The sequence below is a fragment of the Salmo salar genome, chromosome 10, assembly GCF_965601325.2.
Source record: "Salmo salar chromosome 10, fSalSal1, whole genome shotgun sequence".
Taxonomy (NCBI): Eukaryota; Metazoa; Chordata; class Actinopteri; order Salmoniformes; family Salmonidae; genus Salmo; species Salmo salar.
This window is the reverse complement of record NC_138300.1, coordinates 90773119-90795502: the sequence shown is the minus strand read 5'-3', so window position 1 is coordinate 90795502 and position 22384 is coordinate 90773119. Positions and strand designations below refer to the sequence as shown.

Below are 22384 nucleotides of genomic sequence, written 5' to 3'. Positions count from 1 at the left end.
CCATTCTGTGTCATGGGACCACAGGCAAAGGCATGGGAAAAGAATACCTTATCATAACACTTACTGAAGAAATGGCCATCAAAGACACAATTTACATGTAGGCATTGTTTTTAGAAATGGACTGAACTATTCAAACTTATAACCAACCTTTAGCCAAGATATGACATGCAAAAACACATAAAGAGAATGCAAAAGTACATTCAACTCTGGTGGTGATATTTACAATCTGGCACAGTTCCAATGGCTTCAAAATGGGGACCAAAACCTGACTACAATCAAATGTACACATGAAATGCCAGTGGGACACATTTGACCTATCAATGAGGATGTTTGGCTGGCCTGTTGTAGTGCTGCTTGTTCCTTATGGTGTTTAAGACCTGGGGGGTCTGAGGCCTTTTTAAACACTGCAAAAAATAATGAACAATGGCTCTTTATAAAATAGGACACCCAGCACAGGACGTGTCCCCATCAATTATGGTGACAAGACCGCACAGCAAGAGCATTAAAGCTACAGTGACCTTCATTGCAGTCTCCTCACAGTTTGATGATGAGCTGCATAATGTGCCCTTATGATTTGTGACTTTAGAGATCAGTTGGGTTGGTTTGGAGTTGCCCATTCCTCAATATACCACTGTGTCTGATTTGTGCTTAGGAACTAGTGCCAGGTATATTGCCACAAGACTGTAAGCCCCCTGAGATAAAGCCTCAAATTAGCTTCAGGTCTCAGACAAGGTTAGTGCATGGTTCACTAAACCACCTCCACTACACTTATGGTGATGCTCTTAAGACCTGGTTGTAACATCTATTCAAAGTCATGGGTTCTAAATCAAATCAAATTTTATTGGTCACATACACATATTTAGCAGATGTTATTGCGGGTGTAGCGAAATGCTTGTATGCCCATTTAAGGGAAACAGTCAGAGGCAGATATAAAAAACAAGGCTATTGAAGGATAAAGGTTTGCTGGTTTTAAACAGGTTAGAGTACAACTCATCAACACAGATAGCTTCTTAGATCTTTCGCTTACACTGAATAGAACTGACACTCCTCAGTTCAGTGCATTCACAGGACAATAATTGTTAATGAGCAAGTTACACAATATTGACTGACCAAAAACAGTGACAAATAAAACTACAGCATGAAAGAAAGAGAAAACAGTTAGGCACTGCATTAAAACAAACCGTTAATATTTCAGAAATTGAAATACAGTGCATTCGGAAAGTATTCAGACCCTTATGACTTTTTCCACATTTTGTTACGTTACAGCCCATTTCTACAATTGATTAAATCGTTTTTTCCCCTCATCAATCCACACACCCCATAATGACAAAGCAAAAACAGGTTTTTAGAAATGTTTGTAAATGTATATACTTTTTTAACGGAAATATATAATTTACATAAGTATTCAGATCCTTTACTCAGTACTTTGTTGAAGCACCTTTGGCAGCGATTACATCCTCAAGTCTTCTTGGGTATGACGCTTCAAGCTTAGCACACCTGTATTTGGAGAGTTTCTTCCATTCTTCTCTGCAGATCCTGTCAAGCTCTGTCAGGTTGGATGGGGAGCGTTGCTGCACAGCTATTTTCAGGTTTCTCCAGAGATGTTCGATCGAGTTCAAGTCTGGGCTCTTGCTGGGCCACTCAAGGACATTCAGAGACTTGTCCCAAAGCCACTCCTGCGTTGTCTTGGCTGTGTGCTTAGGGTGGAAAAAGTGAGGTGATCTGAATACTTTCTGAATGCACTGTATGTATGCACTACCGGTCAAAAGTTTTAGAACACCTACTCATTCAAGAGTTTTTCTTTATTTTACTATTTTCTACATTGTAGAATAATAGTGAAGACATCAACACTTTCAAATAACACATATAGAATTATGTCTAGTAACCAAAAATATATTTCATATTTGAGGTTCTTCAAATAGCAATCCTTTGCCTTGATGACAGCTTTGCACACTCTTGGCATTCTCTCAACCAGCTTCACCTGGAATGCTTTTCCAACAGTCTTGAAGGAGTTCCCACATATGCTGAGCACTTGTTGGCTGCTTTTCCTTCACTCTGCAGTCCAACCCATCCCAAACCATCTCAATTAGGTTGAGGTCGGGGGATTGTGGAGGCCAGGTCATCTGATGCAGCACTCCATCACTCTCCTTATTGGTCAAATAGCCCTTACACAGCCTGGAGGTGTGTTTGGTCATTGTCCTGTTGAAAAACAAATTATAGTCCCACTAAGCACAAACCAGATGGGATGGCGTATCACTGCAGAACTGATATGGTAGCATGGGTTAAGTGTGCCTTGAATTCTAAATAAATCACAGACAGTGTCACCAGAAAAGCAACCCCACACCACAACACCTCCTCCATGCGTTATGGTGGGAAATACACATGGGGAGATCATCCGTTCACCCACACCGCGTTTCACAAAGACCATGAATGCCATGAAGGCCTCATTCACAGTCTCCTCTGAACAGTTGATGTTGAGATGTGTCTGTTACTTGAACTATGTGAAGAATTTATTTGGGCTGCAATTTCTGAGGCTGGTAACTCTAATGAACTTATCCTCTGCAGCATAGGTCATTCTGGATCTTCCATTCCTGTGGTGGTCATCATAGCGCTTGAGGGTTTTTGCGACTGCACTTGAAAAAAACTTTCAAAGGTCTTGAAAGTTTCCGTATTGACTGACCTTTGCTTATTTGAGCTGTTCTTGCCATAATATGGACTTGGTCTTTTACCAAATAGAGCTATCTTCTGTATCCTCCCCTACCTTGTCACAACACAACTGCTTGGCTGAAATGCATTAAGAAGGAAATCAATTCCACAAATTAACTTTTAAGGAGGCACACCTGTTAATTGAAATGCATTCCAGGTGACTACCTCATGAAGCTGGTTGAGAGAATGCCAAGAGTGTGCAAAGCTGTCATGAAGGCAAAGGGTGGCTATTTGAAGAATCTCAAATATAAAATATATATTGATTTGATTAACACTTTTTTGGTTACTACATGATTCCATATGTGCTATTTCATAGTTGTGATGTCTTCACTATTATTGTACAATGTAGAAAATAGTAAAAATAAAGAAAAACCCTTGTATGAGTAGGAGTTCTAAAACTTTTGACCGGTACTGTACAGTTGAAGTCGGAAGTTTACATACACCTTAGCCAAATATATTTCAACTAAGTTTTTCACAATTCCTGACATTTAATCCTAGTAAAAATTCCCTGTCTTAGGTCAGTTAGGATCACCACTTTATTGCACTGAATGTGACATGTCAGAATAATAGTAGAGAAAATGAGTTATTTCAGGTTTTATTTCTTTCATCACATTCCCAGTGGGTCAGAAGTGTACATACACTCAATTAGTATTTGGTAGCATTGTCTTTAAATTGTTGAACTTGGGTCAAACGTTTCGGGTAGCCTTCCACAAGCTTTCCACAATAAGTTGGAGGAATTTTGTCTCTTTCCTTCTGACAGAGCAGGTGTAACTGAGTCAGGTTTCTAGGCCTCCTTGCTCGCATACACTTTTTCAGTTCTGCCCACAAATTTTCTATAGGATTGAGGTCAGGGCTTTGTGATGGCCAATCCAATACATTGACTTTGTTGTCCTTAAGCCATTTTGCCACAACTTTGGAAGTATGCTTGGGGTCATTGTCCATTTGGAAGACCCATTTGCGACCAAGCTTTAACTTCCTGACTGATGTCTTGAGATGTTGGTTCAATATATCCACATAATTTCCCCTCTTCATGATGCCATCTATTTTGTGAAGTGCACTAGTCCCTCCTGCAGCAAAGCACACCCACAACATGATGCTGCCACCCCTGTGCTTCACGGTTGGGATGGTGTTCTTCGGCTTGCAAGCATCCCCCTTTTTCCTCCAAACATAACAATGGTCATTATGGCGAAACAGTTCTATTTTTGTTTCATCAGACCAGAGGACATTTCTCCAAAAAGTACGATCTTTGTTCCCATGTGCAGTGGCAAACCGTAGTCTGGCTTTTTTATGGCGGTTTTTGAGCAGTGGCTTCTTCCTTGCTGAGCGGCCTTTCAGGTTATGTCGATATCGGACTCGTTTTACACTGGATATAGATACTTTTTTTACCTGTTTCCTCCAGCATCTTCACAAGGTCCTTTGCTGTTGTTCTGGGATTGATTTACACTTTTCGCACCAAAGTATGTTCATCTCTAGGAGACAGAACGCATCTCCTTCCTGAGCGGTATGATGGCTGCGTGGTCCCATGGTGTTTATACTTGCGTACTACTGTTTGTACAGATGAACGTGGTACCTTCAGGCATTTGGAAATTGCTCCCTAGGATGAACCAGACTTGTGGAGGTCTACAATTTTTTTCTGAGGTCTTGGCTGATTTCTTTTGATTTTCCTATGATGTCAAGTATAGAGGCACAGAGTTTGAAGGTAGGCCTTGAAATACATCCACAGGTGCACCTCCAATTGACTCAAATGATGTCAATTAGCCTATCTGAAGCTTCAAAAGCCATGACATAATTTTCTGGAGTTTTCCAAGCTGTTTAAAGGGACAGTCAACTTTGTGTATGTACATTTCTGACCGACTGGAATTCAACACTGGAATTCAACTGCAAATAAGGTATTTGTTTTTTATTTTTAATACATTTGCAAAAAGAAATCTAAAAACCTGTTTTTGCTTTGTCATTTTGGGCTAATGTGTGTAGATTGGTGAGGAAAAAAAGTTATTTAATCAATTTTAGAATAAGACAGTAACGTAACAAAATTTTGAAAAGGTCAAGGGGGTTTGAATACTTTCCGAATGCACTGTACATACTGTAACGGAAACACAATCACCTCAATGGAGTACGGTTCAATACTGATTGGACCCCCAATAACATCTATCCAAAGACAGAATAAAATGCAAAAAAAAATATCACTGCAGTGCAGTAGCGGAACTTTCAACTAAAAATAAATAGTCTGTCAAATTTTTATAAACAAACACTGATAATCAAAGTAAACACATAGCTTAAACTGGGGCACAAACTAACACTTTAAAAAAAGTTTTTTATCTTATTTAGTCTAACACTGTTTGTTGTAGATATTTAAAAATGTGATACAAACAACTTTTAATAGTAGTACTATTCAAACTATTTGACTGAAACTGGAAAGTGTTTTTAACTGGAAAGTGTTTTAACATGCTCAAAATCAAACTCTCTGACAGTTTGAACATCTTGAAGAAAAATGTGGCCTTAATTGGCCAAGTGTACTCTTGAATCTCAACCAGGCACAGCCACTCCACTCTAGGTTTTCCCCTAGGGCCTAGGCTTCTGCCTTTCTGGGCAGTTTTTCCTAGCCATTATGCTTTGCTTTCTCTTGTGAGGTTTAAACCAGGTATCTGTGTAAACACTTTTCTATTTTTTAACCTTTATTTAACTAGGCAAGTCAGTTAAGAACAAATTATTATTTACAATGACGGCCAAGAAACAGTGGGTTAACTGCCTTGTTTGGAACGACAGATTTTGACCTTGTCAGCTCAGGGATTTGATCTAGCAACCTTTCCGTTACTGGCCAAACGCCTTAACCACTAGGCTAGCTGCTGCCCCACTTATTGACAACTCCTGATGTAAAAAGGGCTTTATACATAACATATGATTAATTGAGAGGTGTGTACAGTGGTGTGATTGCCACCACCTCATACAGGTCAAGAAACTTTTTTAAAATTTAAATTCCATTGGTCCACCACACCACTCCCCTGTGGTGTGGTGCTACATAATGTTGACTTTACTCAGGGGTTTAGTCCAACCCAAGGTCATGCTTCTATTCTACCAGCCTGGTTTGTGAAATTGTCAGTTACTTTGAAAATACTGTCCAGACATCATAAATATGATGCGTGTGAACAAACAATCATGGGATAACCAAATAAAATGATCTCAGACCCATCCTATGTACTCCACCCAAAGTTTGAACATCTCTCCTTAGGCAGATGAAACCGTTTCTCATTGTAAGCTGAACAGATAGCACTCCTTAATCCTTTTAATACTCCTAAACAGAAGTATGTGGGGGTAGACCATATGCAATGTGATATGGACATATTCAGTATGTACACATATACTACCGTTCAAAAGTTTGGGGTCACTTAGAAATGTCTTTGTTTTTGAAAGAAAATCAAATTTTTGGTCCATTAAAATAACATTAAATTGATCAGAAATACAGTTTAGACGTTGTTAATGTTGTAGTCTAAAGAATGCCAGTTTTATTGCTTCTTTAATTAGAACAACAGTTTTCAGCTGTGCTAACATCATTGCAAAAGGGCTTTCCAATGATCAATTAGCCTTTTAAAATTATAAACTTGGATTAGCTAACACAACGTGCCATTGGAACACAGGAGTGATGGTTGCTGATAATGGGCCTCTGTACACCTATGTAGATATTCCATTAATAATCAGCCGTTTACAGCTACAGTAGTCATTTACAACATTAACAATGTCTACACTGTATTTCTGATCAATTTGATGTTATTCAATGGACCAAAAAATGCTTTTCTTTCAAAAACAAGGATATTTCTAAGTGACCCCAAACTTTTGAACAGTAGTGTATATTTATTATATAAATCATGATTTGGTGAGCTATATGTTAAGGACATATCAGGTTCAAAGCGTCACTACTCACATTCGGAGACTTTTTTTAGATTGTCCCTTTGAAATAAACGTAATATCGCCTATTCAGTTAAGCTAAACAATCCTGAACCACAGATTTTACATGGAGTACAAGTAATGATAGAGGAAGTCAAAATCACATCAATGTTTAGCCTGGTCTGATGGTGTGGTCATGTGTCATCCAGGTTTTATTCACTATTCTTTATCATTCTAAACTTTGGTGAAAGGTGAAGTGGAACAATGATCAAAACACAATTTGCCTTTAGGGTTTGAATATCACCTATATGTGACATCTTCCTCTAAATCCTCACCATGTTCTCCTCTACGGAGTCCTTTAATATATAAACTTAATGACGACAATGTCCCTCTTCTGGACGAAGTGGTTACTGCAGTCGTGTGTGTGTGTGTGTGTGTGTGTGTGTGTGTGTGTGTGTGTGTGTGTGTGTGTGTGTGTGTGTGTGTGTGTGTGTGTGTGTGTGTGTGTGTGTGTGTGTGTGTGAGACAGAGAGAAGCGAAGAAAAGAGAGAGAGAAAAAGATGAGAGATGTCCATTTACAATATTTGAAATGTGTTTTATGTGTATGTTACCTGAGTGGGACGTCCAATTAAGGGAGAAAGTGTGTGAACTGAGACACCCCCAGACTTGATGGTGCCATCCTCATGGCATCCCATGTAGCTCAGTTGGTAGAGTGTTGTGCTTGTAACAAGGATTGTGGGTTTAATTCCAACGGGGGACCAGCAGAAAAATGTATGCACTCACTACTGTAAGTCGCTCTGGATAATTGTGTCTGCTAAATCACTTACATTTAAAATAAGCAGGCTAGACATGAGTCAACATTGAACTGAACCAAATTAGCAACAATTGTCTTTCTAAACACACAGTCGCTGCTTAACAATAATCCCCCACCCCCTTGCTGGAAATCATAGCTAATGTTCATATTTTATTATATGATGTGGTGCGATGAATGTTGGTATGCGCTTTCTAACTCTATGCTGTACAGCATTCAATCTCCTTGACTCCATGTGTGCCCACACACACACGCATAGTCTCTTGGTTTTGTAGCTAGAAGGCTTGCAGAAGGGGCAGTGATATATAAAAAACAAAAATATAAACACAACATGTAAAGTGTTTGGTCCCTTGTTTCATGAGCTGAAACAAAAGATAAAAGCTGAAGAATATACACACATCCAGGTACTTTCCGCAGATCCTGGAGTTGTTGGCAAACTCATGGAAAACAGAAAGGAAAACGCTGCACACTGCTGCTCATGCTCCCAGGTGATTTTATTTATAACAACGTTTCGACCATTATATGCCTGATGAAGACCTAAGAGTCAAAACGTTGTTATAAATAAAATCACCTGGGAGCATGAGCAGCAGTGTGCAGCGTTTTCCTTTCTGTGTTTGCTGAAATAAAAGATCCCAGAAATGTTCCATATACACAAAAAGCTTCTCTTAAACAGCTTGATCTTTACACAGGTCTACTTTGTGCTGAGGAGTATTTCTGTCTGTAATTAAGCCCTTTTGTTTGTCAGGAAAAACTCTAATGAATTTATTTCAATTGACTGATTTCCATATATGAACTGTAACTCAGTAAAGTCTTTGAAATTGTTGCATGTCGCCTTTATATTTTTGTTCAGTATAACTTGCACTTCATGCACATGACTAATTCCATACAGCCATCAGCGTCTTTTCTCACAGTGGTATTAAAGATTTTTAGAACTAACCCAAGATAGACCACAGCCTGTCGTTTCCAATGGGAGCAAATGAATCCTAGTGGGCAGAACAAGCATGGAGGTGGGCAGAGCCAAGCACGAGCTAGTGAGAGCCTATTGGCGTGTTGTAGCATGTATTTATTTTTATTTATTTATTTATTTCACCTTTATTTAACCAGGTAAGCTAGTTGAGAACAAGTTCTCATTTACAACTGTGACCTGGCCAAGATAAAGCAAAGCAGTGCAACACAAACAACAACACAAAGTTACACATGGAATAAAGAAGCATACAGTTAATAACACAATATAAAATAAGGGGCTTTGGTAACAAAACGGATGGCACTGTGATAGACTGCATCCAATTTGCTGAGTAGAGTATTGGAAGCTATTTTGTAGATGACATCGCCGAAGTCGAGGATCGGTAGGATAGTCAGTTTTACTAGGGTACGTTTGGCGGCGTGAGTGAAGGAGGCTTTGTTGCGAAATAGAAAGCCGATTCTAGATTTGATTTTGGATTGGAGATGTTTAATATGAGTCTGGAAGGAGAGTTTACAGTCTAGACAGACACCTAGGTATTTGTAGTTGTCCACATATTCTAGGTCAGAACCGTTCAGGGTAGTGATGCTAGGCGGGCAGTGAACGGTTGAAAAGCATGCATTTGGTTTTACTAGCATTTAAGAGCAGTTGGAGGCCACGGAAGGCATTGAAGCTTGTTTGGAGATTAGTTAACACAGTGTCCAAATAAGGGCCAGATGTATACAGAATAGTGTCGTCTGCGTAGAGATGGATCAGGGAATCACCCGCAGCAAGAGCGACATCATTGATATATACAGAGAAAAGAGTCGGCCCGAGGATTGAACCCTGTGGTACCCCCATAGAGACTGCCAGAGGTCCGGACAACAGGCCCTCCGATTTGACACACTGAACTCTGTCTGCGATGTAGTTGGTGAACCAGGCAAGGCAGTCATTTGAGAAACCAACGCTAGTCTGCCGATAAGAATACGGTGATTGACAGAGTCGAAAGCCTTGGCCAGGTCGATGAAGACGGCTGCACAGTACTGTCTTTTATCGATGGCGGTTATGATATCGTTTAGTACCTTGAGTGTGGCTGAGGTGCACCCGTGACCAGCTCGGAAACCGGATTGTACAGCGGAGAAGGTGTGGTGGGATTCGAAATGGTCAGTGATCTGTTTATTAACTTGGCTTTCGAAGACTTTAGCGAGGCAGGGTAGGATGGATATAGGTCTATAACAGTTTGGATCTAGAGTGTCACCCCCTTTGAAGAGGGGGATGACCACGGCAGCTTTCCAATCTTTAGGGCTCTCGGACGATACGAAAGAGAGGTTGAACAGACTGGTAATAGGGGTTGCAACAATGGCAGCGAATAGTTTTAGAAAGAGAGGGTCCAGATTGTCTAGCCCAGATGATTTGTACGGGTCCAGGTTTTGCAGCTCTTTCAAAACATCTGCTATCTGGATTTGGGTGAAGGAGAAGCTGGGGAGGCTTGGGCAAGTAGCTGCGGGGCAAGTAGCTGCTTGGGAAAGTAGCTGCGGGGCAAGTAGCTGCTTGGGCAAGTAGCCCCTCCTCTCCCCTGTAACTACTCCCCAGGTCGTTGCTGTAAATGAGAATGTGTTCTCAGTCAATTTACCTGGTAAAATAAGGGTAAAATTTAAACAAATTTAAAATGACTTGTTTTCTCAATTATTTTAATCGTCTCCGCATAGGAGATTCGATAGACCGCTCTAACTGTTGGCACCTCAATCACCTTCACCCTTACAGGGCACTCCATGAACTCGGGATCATGATCCCCACCACAATTGCAACACCTTCGTCCTTCTACACACCATTCTTCAGCATAATCTGTCCTTCTGCACACACTTGAAACAACGCCAAATCCTTTACAATTCTTCACTCTGGGTGAATGAAAAAAAAAGAAAGAAAGTATGTCGGTCCTGTTATTTTTTTATAAAGAGCAACTACCTACTCATGTGAAGCTTGGTTATGTAAGATAGGCTACGTTGTAAGAGCTTTTGTCCCCAACCACTGCAGTGTTCAGACGCTGGGCACCAACCAAACCAGGAATTCTCTTCAGGTATTCAACTTGAACAAATGTTGTCACCCCTGAGATGACTCCTTTGACGGGTGCTCTACCCCGAAGTTCAAAACACAAAACTTTTGTTGTCTGGATTATTTTGAGGCCCACTGCAATCTTCCTCTGTTCTTCAGAAATGCAATTACAGTTTTTGCCGATTGCTTACACACTGAAAGTGAATGCTTAAACAAAAGCATCATGTCGTAAACAAAGGCACCACAAGTACAAATGCATTTTCTGCTTTGCACTTTGTTTGCAATTCTGCACACACTAGCAAAACACTACACACTGTTTCTTACATTAGACACTTTGTTCAAGAATGAAATCTCTTGCAATCATTGAGAAAACACTTCTATTGAAAATGCAAAACATTCCTGAAATTGGCAACACCCACACACACATGAAAACACTTATACAGTAATTGAACACCAATTAGTCTGAGCCTTAGCACTACAAATAGACCTCAGGTACACTCACCTCTTTTGTGAGAACTTTGCAAACAAGGAGGCAGTGAGAGCGAGAGGAAGAGGTAGAGGAAGATGAAGATGAAGAGGGAGAGGAGTAGGACCAGGACAAGAACAAAGAAGGGGACCAAGCAATAGACGGAGACATATTTCTGATGACATTAGGGCCACTTTGGTGGACCATGTCATAAATCATGGCCTGACGATGAGGGAGGCTGAGAGTCCAGCCCAACCTGAGTCGCTACACGGTAGCATCCATAATACACAACATTTAGACTGGAAAACAGTTATTTCTTCAACTTTCTACACTAGACTGTACCTATGTAATTGTTGCATATCATTCTGCATCACAGTACAATACAATGTAGTCCTACAATATTTAGGTCTATGCTCCTCAGTGAACAAAAAAATAGGTATAGTGCTATGAAGTACATGTAATACAGTTTTGATGTTACTGTGTACAGTATGACAGTACAGTTTGTAAAAAAGAACCTAACCAATGACATCATATTCTTGCATTTTCTACAGAACTGCCAGACGACCTCCTGAGGGTGGAAGGAAACGTCTGTTCACCCATGAACAGGAACTGGCCGTTGTCAATCTAGTGTTGGCGAACAACACCATCCGCCTACATCAACTACCAGAGAAAATGATCGCAGATCACACAACATTCCATAATATCAACCATGTCAGTAGGTCGACACTCTGCCGCATCTTGCGTCAACACCAATTTATGATGAAACAGCTGTACAGGGTTCCATTTGAGAGGAACAGCGTTAGAGTCAAAGACCCTCACTATGACTATGTGCAAGTAAGTGTCATTGTACTATACTGTAATACAGTAATGGCAGTAGATTGTGTCCTATTGGCACTGCATAGATACATTCAGACAAAGCAGTATGTGACCTAGGCAGTGGGGGAGGGGGATATGGGCAGGGGGGGTGTTGTCTGTGGGGGCACCTGCCTTGCCTGTAGTTTTGACTGAATGTGCCTGACCCAACCCAACCCAACCCACCCCCTACCCCCATCCTTGTATGAAAATGTAAACATTGTAGTCCTGTGTTTTGAGTTACACCATGTTCACTGTACAGTGTATGCATTTTCTGTTACAGAGAGTCCTGGACTTTGATGCAGCTGCACAGCCTCATGAGTTTATTTCATTGAAGCTGGATTCAATCTAGCTAAAACCAGGCGTCGGGGCCGAAACGTTATAGAACAAAAAGCCGTTACGAATGTCCCTGGGCAGCGCGGGCGAAATATCCCCTTGTGTGCCGCCATTAGTCCGCAAGGAGTTCTCCATCACCATGCCACCATAGGTCCCTACAATACTGCACACATAATCATATTTCTGGATACACTACATAATGCAGCTGTACAGGACGGACCAGAGCAGCCCAGGTTTGTTGTCATCTGGGATAATGTTAGTTTCCACAGGGCTGCTCTGGTCAGGGACTGGTTCACCAACCACAATAACTTCACAGTTGTATACTTGCCCCCATACTCCCCATTTCTCAATCCGATTGAGGAATTATTTTCGGCTTGGCGTTGGAAAGTGTATGACCGCCAACCACATGCTCGCCTGCCTCTTCTGCAAGCAATGGAAGAGGCATGCGGAGACATTGAGGTGGGGTCAGTCCAGGGTTGGATATGGCACACGAGGCAATATTTTCCCTGTTACCTAGCCAGGGGTGACATTGCTTGTGATGTGGATGAAGTGATGTGGTCAGACCCTAACAGAAGGAGGGATCCATAAACCATCTACCCCATGCCTTACAATCCCTTACAATACCATTTTTTGTTTACCATTGCACTGTAATTTTACTGTAATTTATTTTGTTTCCATGAGTTTACAGTAACATATTGTATTGATTACTGTACTGCAATTCTACTTTTCTTTGTGTTTATTTGTTGTCGTAAAAACCTGCAATGGCAAAAACATAAGCTGTCTACATTTTTTTCTGAAGCCTTTCTATTTTGTGTTCATTGAAATGTGAGTAGATGTATTGCACTGGAACAATCTTTCACAGAAGCCTGTATGAGAAAATTAAAAAGGTATACAAAGTACTAAAGACAGCAGTGTTTTGTATAAAGTACATCAGTGTGTTGCTGCTTTGAAAGAGTAATTCAAATGGTGCATGTGTGTATCATTTTGTGTAAAAAATGCCATTTTGAAAAAGGATTGTTAGGTTTTGACTGCAGATTTTCATTTTGACATAGAAGTGAGATGTTTATCTCCAAGTTTTGACACAATGAGCCAAAATCCGCAACAAGTATGTAAGCAATCGCAAAAAACTGTAATCAAATAAGACCACTCCTGGTCACTCTGTGACAGACTCCTGGTCACTCTGCGCAATACTTCACAATTTTCAACACCTCAAACGGATCTCCCACATATGCATCCTTACTCAACAAACGCATCCCAACAAGAAGTGATTCATTATCATTCATAAACGTATCCTCCACTCCAATTTTAGACAATTTCCTTTTTGTTCCAGTTTTCGATACTACTGTTGTCCATTCAGGACATTCGTCTTCACCAACTCTGTTCAACGTGATGCTTGATTCGAACTCAGCATCCACTTCCGCCATCTTCTCCCCTCCTTCCGGCTTGCCAATTGGAATTGCTCTTGATCCTCCCATTTCTTAAACCCATTGCTCTCCAACCCCACACTTCTCTCACACTTCTCTCAAGTCACTCCAGCAATGCAGCTACCTATGACTCGCTTGAAGTGCCTCTAAAAAAACAATGTTTTGATGTAAGTTTTCCCTGTCGCCACAAGGTGGTAGTGTTGCATAACATTCGTCGTCGTCCAGTTGACAGAATTTTTCAAGATGGAATCCAGTCGGACCTCGCAAACACAAAAGACAGGTAAAAGAGAGTAACGGAAGCCCATTATGTGACACAAATGGCTAGAATGTTCAGTAGACGATTTATTTTTCCTTTTTTTTATACTCTTAAGATGTTGCTGACAGTCAAACACGTTACACAGTCGTATTCCAAGCGTCTTGTAAAGTTCAGAGTTCATTTGCGAGCAGTCATAGACGCTAGACAATGTTTCAAGTTACGTTTAGACCTTGCTAGAATTAAAGTCAACACGGAGAAAAGATCACATGCGGAGTTTAATGTTATGTTTTACTTTTGCCCAAGGGGAAATCAAGGAAATATATCCCATTGACCTCCCAGATCTAGATTACAGGGCACTGAGTTCAACCTCTGAAAACATATTGACCTCCCTGGCGTCAAACACCTATGAAGGGGAGCATTGGTTTATACCCTCAAATGGCTCAAAGGTATGTTTTTTTAATGATGAGTTTCTGGTTACACTCACTCCAAATAAAACATCATGCTTCTGTAGGCTACAGATGAGCATCTCCCACCTTAAAAAAAAAGATTACAGTCAGAGTGCAGTATAACTGCAGTACACTGGAAATACTGCATCCAAAATAACAGTGGACTGCAGTTTTAAAACTGCAATCTTTTTTTGTAAGGGTCTTACAAAAACATACAATGTTGGTGACAGATCTATCACCTGCCAAATTGAACCCCTTCATCAGGTGGAGGTGACACATGATAACGTGGGCAGACTCCAGCTGTTCGGTGATGATGATCCACCTTGCACTCTGCTGACTCTGCACATGCCTGCAGATGGAACTCAAGGTTGATTCCCTACAGAGAAAGGTTGCCTTTCAGATCCGCTGTGTTTGGTTGATGTTATATAGGCTACAGTATAATGTTACATAGAATGTTATGTTTTCACAGTGGTGGCCCTGAACCTGCATGGAAAGTGGTGGTCTTTAAATGATGTTTTGAAGACATCCATCAAATCCAGATCTGGTCTTGTGATGGTACGTTCTTTACATTTGCACTTGTGTCCTCCATGGTAAGAGAGTAAAGGGCATCCCTCTAAATGTAAGCCTATACCATGACTTCCCATTACCTTCATTTTGAGATGGAGTAGGCACACATAAATGAAATATGCACTAAATTAAATGTTTTTACATGGTTATTACATCTAAAGGGTGTATTATTACATGTAATAACATGCAAAGACCCCTCCATACCTTTTGATATAATTTGATTTAAATACTAGTCCCACAAATACATCCAATTAGGTTTTAAACCAGTGAATGTGGCTTTTGTCAATGTATTTAGGATAAGGCTTAGATGTGTAGGTAATTCACAGGTGCAGTCTGTTATGGAGAGAGTGATACTTTTCCTGCTTAGTCAAATCATTTCTGGAGTTTTGGAGAAGCCTTCAGGGGAAGAGATGTACTTCTCACCTCACCCAATGAGGGAATTTGGCAAAATTCTATGGCATAATGGAGAGGCAGTTGGATTCTACACCATTAAAAAGAAAGGTAAGGCATTGTGTTAGTTTCTCATTTTCTGCCAGTTGACAAAAATATTGTCTTACAAAAAGATTCTCATCTGCACTCAATTTATATTTAGAACAGGGAGGGTTGCTAGGTCAACACTGTGCATTGCAACAAAATAGTAAGGCTGCACAGGCAGAAAATCAACCCTCCAAAATATAAAAAAATGCATGCTCTCGGTTTACACAATAGGCTCTGTATTTGTATGTGTACATGTTGAATTTGGGTGAGTCAGAATTAAAGGAAAGTGTCACATTCAATCAACCCATTCCTGTTTTCAAGTCAATCATTTATAAAAGCTAAACAGTGCAGGGAGGAATTTATTTTCTTTTGGGGGTTGCATATGTTTTTGATCATTTGGTCAAAGCAACATAATGTATAATTGGCTCTTTCAGGAAGTCTGTGTGATGGATTCACTCATCGAAGCTATCAGCTTTCTGTCCTTGACACTGTGTTTGTGAGGACTCAGTGGAGGAGGAGTGGTCTGGCACTGCAGATCCTGGCAGACTTCTGTAAATCCCTCCCCAACGAGGAAGTGATAGGAATCAGCTGTCCCATATCCCCAAGCATGATTAAAGGTGGGTCAGTCAGTATTAGAAATTCAAAGGTTAATTACGTCAATGCTGGTTGTACCTGTTGTAGTCATCCATGTAAAGATTGCTGAATTTATATAAGGACAAAGTCAGATAATATGAGGTGCTTCCAGTCAATTTGGAGATGGCACACGCTATCACTTGGTTGGACGCACAACAATTTATGGTGTGTTATGAAGGACTGTTTACCTAGTCAGAGATCTATGAGCCAGGAGAGGGTGGGGTGGGGTAGGGTAGGGTTTCACACTAGCTGTACTTTATCTTCCAGGATATGATTTACTGAGTCATAATGTATGTAGCCTAATCTTTAGACAGATCCACACTTTTAGATGACACTACATTTTAAATAATGCTAGCCACCTTGTCCTCTTAAAAAATAATTGGGCAACACTTTCAGATAAAATGTAACCGCGATACCCATACTATACTGTATGTCTGGACTCCAAAACATTAATAAGGTAATGAGGTTTTTAAAATGAGAAATTTGCTGCAGGAATTGTCAAGAAATGTACCTTTTAAACATTATAATGTCATGTTTATGAGCACAATTTACAACGAAACAAAGGAATGTTACTAAAGTAATGATGTCTTATGGGCAATTCAGGACAACGTCAAAGTTGCCCCATTTAACCCACAGTGATACTGTATTCTAAGTCAAATCTCAATTCCAGTGAACTGTCCATTGTAGATCTCCAACTTCCCCTCCAGTCATTTACTGAAATGTACATGGTATGTCTCCAACTCCCTCTCCAGTGTGCAGCAAGTATCTGCTGATGCACCAGGACCAAAGGGACCGGCTCTATGAGGTGGAAGCTCCTGGAGGCTGGGGCCAGAGACGGAACATATGGCTCAACATACAGCTCAACCGAAGCACAAACAGTGAGGCCCTCCCTAGGTTTGGATCAGGGTGTACCAATGCAAAGGTTGTGTGATAATGAGAGACAGACATATCACTGTAAACATCATAACATGGTCTGTGAATTGTAAGACAAGAAAGCACATTTTGAAAGCCTTTCACTTGTAAATAGGGTTCATGTTTGATTATATGATGTCAGGATTTTAGAGCTACTTTATTTGAATGCTATTTTCATACATTTTAAATGTGAAGTACATCTTTGTAAAGTGGGATTGTCTTTGTAGGCTCAAGTGAGGAGCAATGTCCAACAACATTGAACAAGGAGAAACTATAAATAATCATATCATCAGGTGAGGTCATTTTATTTTCTATTTCATTATGGTTACGGAGTAGTAGTTAGGAGGGACTGTTTATGACCTTGTTTTAGCTTTGGTCTCAACCTCAAGTGACTTTTAGAGTCCATCACAACAAATTTAGTAACCACTGGATATTGTAACTAAGACAATTTATAATATGTAGGAGTAAAATAAGCGAACGTATCCATGGGTTAGGGAAATCAATGTGTAATCAAATATATTAAATCTGATTTAGCCTACTCACATTGTCTGAGGAATGTGTATTTATAACTGTACTATCTGCCTCTTGCCTAACCCTTCCCTCAAGATGTCTCTTGATTATTGGTTTTCTGATGGTTTGTCTGCCGCCAGTGACGCAGCATCTTGTGATCACCACAGAAGTAAAAGAGAGAAGCTACCAGCAGATGAGGCTGAAGGGAGGGCTAATTCCAAACAGGCTGGGACATGATATTAAACCTCAGACCACAGATGGATCATGGTCCTCAGAAGACTTCAAGTCATGTTTTTTTATGTCATTTGTAGCAGGACGTAGAAGGGCATTTGTGTCAGCTGTTAATTTGAGCAACTATAAGGTGCTGACTAAGGCTAGAAATAGTGGATGTTCAAATCGTTTAAAATTTTGGAACCTGAACTGCAAATAATACATATCAGTTTCATATTCTGCTTAATAAAGTGATAACATCATCACTGTGGTTACATGGGTGTCTGTTGCAATGTGTTTACTGCTTTGTAATCATTCTCTCCTTCCATTGGATGTTAAAGTAACTGCCCAGTGAAAATCTCACTTGTAAAAGTTCATATTCTGTTAACTACTATCCAAAATAATGTTGTTGACTCGTCCTATACTCGTATTGGTGGCCAAAGCATAAATTGGAGAAAAAACACTTTAAAACCCCCACCTCAAACTTGGATCTCAAACAGACCATTTAAAAAATGCTTTCCATTTCCTCATAGAAAATTATGTCATCTCCTTGAGGAGGGAGGATGAGCTGGCAAATCAGCGGCCTAGAGGAGAATGAGCTAGCCAATCAGCGGACTACTTGCGTTCATATTTTTAATGACTGGTATACGCCCCCACCCCATTCTGTTGTTGGGGTACACCCACCCCATTCTGTTGTTGGGGTACACCCACGCCATTCTGTTGTTGGGGTACACCCACACCATTCTGTTGTTGGGGTACACCCACCCCATTCTGTTGTTGGGGTACACCCACACCATTCTGTTGTTGGGGTACACCCACACCATTCTGTTGTTGGGGTACACCCACACCATTCTGTTGTTGGGGTACACCCACACCATTCTGTTGTTGGGGTACACCCACACCATTCCAACTCAGAAAATCTGTTTTTTAACATACTGTAATGACCTGACTAGATCATAAAAGAACAATTGTCCAGACAGAGGATTGAGTTTACGAATTGACGGTTTATTAACCCATCTTTACACAGGCTACTGTTTGGCCGTAGCCCACGCCAAATAAATGAAAGATACCCCACAAACCAACTGTGACCTTCTCTTGTGAAGGCCAGACGTAAGAGATAGAACAATGGCTAAACCTGGTCTTAACTTCCAATGCTCCATCCCCCCCCCCCCCCCCCCCCGCCACTCCGCTAACCACCAGGATGCCCGGCATCAGAACGTTCCAGGCATTGGCAGATTGGCAGATAGCAGGTTGATTGGCATGTCGGACCCCGTGAACACTGGTAAGTACAACACAACCCACTAATAGCCTAACACATAACACACAGCTGTCTGTGCGGGTCGCTACAATACTTAATAACTATGTTTTTGGAAGGAAAACTATTTCACTCATATTGTATTTATAAGTCATATTTCTTAGAAATCTGTAAACACTGGGCAGTTACTTTAAACGTATGTGGTTTGGCAGGGCAACATGAATACACACACAGGTACACATTTTCAAAAATAGGATACATGAGAAATAAAGAAAAATACACAGGGGGCACATGCAGAATGCTTAGCAGAACTCCAGGCCTACTGCGTAAGAAAACATTAGTGGTGGAGAGTCCTGGACCTAGGAGAGGTAGTAGGCTGCTGCCCATCAGAGGAGGCTGGTGGGAGGAGCTATGGGAGGATGGATTCATTGTGATGGCTGGAATGGAATAAATGGAATGGTATCAAACACATGATACATATGGAAACCACATGTTTGACTCCATTCCATTAATTCCAATCCAGCCATTACAATAAGCCCTTCCTCCTATAGCTCCTCCCACCAGCCTCCTCTCCTGCCCATTCACATCATCATAGACCGTTATGGGTCAGCCTATTGGAATCAGAGCCAATGGTCCAATACCAAACAGTATAATTTAATTTCACTATCAAACATTTATACTCCTGTTTTTTCTGATCTGATTGATGATTTACTCACCTGTTTTACTCAGTGCTGTTGGCCGTCAATTCCAGTGCTATGCCGTTTACATAATTTCGGGACACACCGACTTTCAAAACGAGCACAACAAAACTTTTCCCCCATTTGACGTAGAATCAGGAAGTCACGGGATAGTTTTGCTTCGGGTTTTCGAGTATCAAAACAGTGTGATTGTTGCTTTCTCTAGAGTAAAAAATGAGCCGAATTTATAACAATACGTCCTTGCAGAATAAACCTGTTCATAATGAAAAGATTGAGCACGCGTGGGCACCCTCCTCATATCAGAGGTATGATGCCGTGATGCAGACTAAAGCTATTACGCTGCCTGCGGAGAATGTGTGTAATTCTGCATAAAGATAAACTATAATACTGCATAGAGATACAATATAATACTTAAATATGCCTAATGTTCTATTAAATGCAGTAGATGGCTCTCTGTGTGTGTGTGTGTGTGTGTGTGTGAGAGAGAGAGAGAGAGAGCGAGAGAGAGAGAGAGAGAAAGAAGAACTCGTGCATATAGGCTAAACTACAGTCCTGAAAAATGGTTTACTGGAGCCTACAATCCTTTTCTCCCACAGTGGTCTAGGTGTCATATTAGAGGGAAAGTTGGTTGATGTCTCACGCCATGTTATCACTGACGTCAACAATCAGAAGGTAAACTGACATCATGGAATAACCTCTTCAATCAAAAATGATTAGGCTATTTGATTGTTATTAGGCTATTTTATTTATATTTTATTTATATTATATCATTGTTCTTCTCTGCCTAAAGTTGTTCAACTGCTGGCTAATTGTACTAAAATGAAAGTGATGACCACATGAGGAACTAGCCCTACTTGGTTTTCTAGGACTCCTAATTTAAACAATCTAGATTACCACATGTTGTGCTGTATTGGCAGGACCGTTTCTATGTCCTATACAGATTACCACATGTTGTGCTGTATTGGCAGGACCGTTTCTATGTCCTATACAGATTACCACATGTTGTGCTGTATTGGCAGGACCGTTTCTATGTCCTATACAGATTACCACATGTTGTGCTGTATTGGCAGGACCGTTTCTATGTCCTATACAGATTACCACATGTTGTGCTGTATTGGCAGGACCGTTTCTATGTCCTATACAGATTGCCACATGTTGTGCTGTATTGGCAGGACCGTTTCTATGTCCTATACAGATTGCCACATGTTGTGCTGTATTGGCAGGACCGTTTCTATGTCCTATACATCAAACCTAGTCGAATCCACCGAAGGAAATTTGATGCTAAAGGAATGGAAATTGAACCAAACTTCAGTGATACCAAAAAGGTCAACACAGGTTATCTCATGTCATCATTCAGTGAGTATTGTTATCCACTTCTTCCATATTGTGAATAGGCCTACAGTCTGTCAGATGATTCACAGATGATTTAGTTAGAAGATACCTTATTGGTAACACCTTACATTTACTCATCAATGCTTGTTCAAGGACTCTCAAAATGATGTAAAAACTTTAATTTACCACCGTACTATATTCTTTGTAAAAACAACTCTAGTGGTGCTATCTGAACTGGTGTGTTTGTTTGTTTCTACCATGCAGAGGTGGAGGCTAAAGGAGAGACTGATTGCCTCACTGAGGTCCAGCTGGAAAACCTAGTGACCAAGGAGGATCTGGTGAAAGTGACAGGGAAACACTGTCTAAGTGGGACCTATGCTTTCTGGTACCCAGAGGGAGAGATGAGCAAGACTGAACTAGAAACAGGCCAGGACATTCGACTGAAAACCAAAGGCGATGGCCCATTTATCTGTAAGTTTGATGTTCAGCAATCCCTTGAAAATTAGCCTAAACCGAAGTTCCACTCCCAGTTTGATTGTTGCTCTAGACAGGATCAGCATTATGTACTTAGTTTTGGTCTGCTCTTTCAGTTTCCTTGGCCAAAGTCGATGGAGGCACAGTGACCAAATGCAATTTTGCCGGAGACAAAGAAGCAGGAGCATCTTGGACAGACAAAATAATGTCCAATAAATCCGATGCCAGCAGTGCAACGAAGTCTGAAGGCCATGGGGAGGGAGCAGATGAGGAGGAATGGGTAAGAGGAGTGGGAGATTCCTGAGGCATGATTTTCTTCCCCTTGCTAGTTTTTTAAGAACTTGTAGAAAATGATCTACATACATTATAGCATTTTCTCTGTACTGTATATTTTTTATGACACCCCATTTCAATTTTGAAACCCCTATCACTGTGTTTCTATTTTAGGATGATTGAGGAGATGAATGGAATTGCACAGTAAAACCTCCTTATTACTGTGTTGGTTTGTACGCCACGGTTCCACCCTCCAACAATGCTTGTGCCGCATATGCACACAAAAGAGGAAGAGGGTTGTTTCATTTTTTATTCAGCACTCCTTTTGTAATATAGAGTTCTCTACAAGAAATTGACAAATCTGGCTATTGCAGTGTATCTTCGGTATAGGGGTGTACATGTATTGCTTTGAACCTGTCTTTGGTAAACGTCATAAATGCTTTACTTCTCTACTATCTCTCTATTGAAAATGTATCCTTGTTTGTAGGAGGGTACAAATGATATGTACTGCACATATTAACCTTGTAATAAAACAAATGGCAATTTATCTGATGGGGTTGTTCTAATGATGTGTGTCATCCAAAATGTAAACAATCAATTGGGTAAGAGTGGTCATGCAAGGGCAGAGTTATAACTTTTACTAGTAGAGTAGCCATTGTCTGCTAATCAGAATATCAGTGTGTGCAAATGTATGAAGTTGCCAAATAGATGTAGGCTACAGTAGGTGATTTTAAATCATGCATTCTCCCCCAAAAAATTGAAACTGTTTGGGTTGCCAACATGAATGAATACATTACTTGTGTACATGTAACAAATAAACTAAATGTCTCTCAGTTTTTCTGAGTCCTTTACTAACAAATAATACACTTAGA

General features: G+C 40.5%; 2 protein-coding genes across 12 annotated transcripts; both read left to right on the top strand.

Moving 5' to 3' along the window:
* Nucleotides 1–13561: 13561 nt before the first annotated feature.
* fam169b (family with sequence similarity 169 member B) lies at nucleotides 13562–17757 on the top strand. 9 transcript variants are annotated; one of them, XM_014124126.2, is made up of 9 exons: nucleotides 13562–13749; nucleotides 14029–14171; nucleotides 14436–14538; nucleotides 14641–14726; nucleotides 15065–15239; nucleotides 15650–15832; nucleotides 16601–16726; nucleotides 16988–17053; nucleotides 17438–17757. In XM_014124126.2, exons 1-8 carry the CDS (start codon nucleotides 13713–13715, stop codon nucleotides 17035–17037), a joined length of 903 nt encoding a protein of 300 aa, XP_013979601.1. In that variant the 5' UTR covers nucleotides 13562–13712; the 3' UTR covers nucleotides 17038–17053; nucleotides 17438–17757. The 9 variants fall into 9 exon arrangements, with proteins under 9 accessions (XP_013979601.1, XP_013979599.1, XP_013979600.1 ...); XM_014124124.2 differs by having other exon boundaries at nucleotides 17411–17757; XM_014124125.2 differs by having other exon boundaries at nucleotides 17367–17757.
* A 1677-nt stretch (nucleotides 17758–19434) lies between these two features.
* arpin (actin related protein 2/3 complex inhibitor) lies at nucleotides 19435–22348 on the top strand. Of its 3 annotated transcripts, none has more exons than XM_045688208.1 (6): nucleotides 19435–19738; nucleotides 20030–20105; nucleotides 20606–20789; nucleotides 21030–21236; nucleotides 21356–21519; nucleotides 21687–22348. In XM_045688208.1, the coding sequence occupies exons 1-6, from the start codon at nucleotides 19647–19649 to the stop codon at nucleotides 21693–21695; spliced, it is 732 nt and encodes a 243-aa protein (XP_045544164.1). In that variant the 5' UTR covers nucleotides 19435–19646; the 3' UTR covers nucleotides 21696–22348. The 3 variants fall into 3 exon arrangements, with proteins under 3 accessions (XP_045544164.1, XP_013979611.1, XP_013979612.1); XM_014124136.2 differs by having other exon boundaries at nucleotides 19436–19738; nucleotides 20657–20789; XM_014124137.1 differs by lacking the exon at nucleotides 19435–19738 and having other exon boundaries at nucleotides 20035–20105; nucleotides 20629–20789.
* The last annotated feature ends 36 nt before the right edge of the window (nucleotides 22349–22384 follow it).

What these genes read in the sequence shown, in the direction of transcription:
- arpin (XM_045688208.1), top strand. Translation starts at nt 19,647, where the DNA reads ATGAGCCGAATTTATAACAATACGTCCTTGCAGAATAAACCTGTTCAT. An exon ending in GCACCCTCCTCATATCAGAG is followed by an intron (nt 19,739 to 20,029) that starts GTATGATGCCGT and finishes TTTCTCCCACAG; the next exon opens with TGGTCTAGGTGTCATATTAG. An exon ending in CTGACGTCAACAATCAGAAG is followed by an intron (nt 20,106 to 20,605) that starts GTAAACTGACAT and finishes CTGTATTGGCAG; the next exon opens with GACCGTTTCTATGTCCTATA.
- fam169b (XM_014124123.2), top strand. Translation starts at nt 13,713, where the DNA reads ATGGAATCCAGTCGGACCTCGCAAACACAAAAGACAG. An exon ending in GCCTGCAGATGGAACTCAAG is followed by an intron (nt 14,539 to 14,640) that starts GTTGATTCCCTA and finishes ATGTTTTCACAG; the next exon opens with TGGTGGCCCTGAACCTGCAT. An exon ending in CTACACCATTAAAAAGAAAG is followed by an intron (nt 15,240 to 15,649) that starts GTAAGGCATTGT and finishes TGGCTCTTTCAG; the next exon opens with GAAGTCTGTGTGATGGATTC.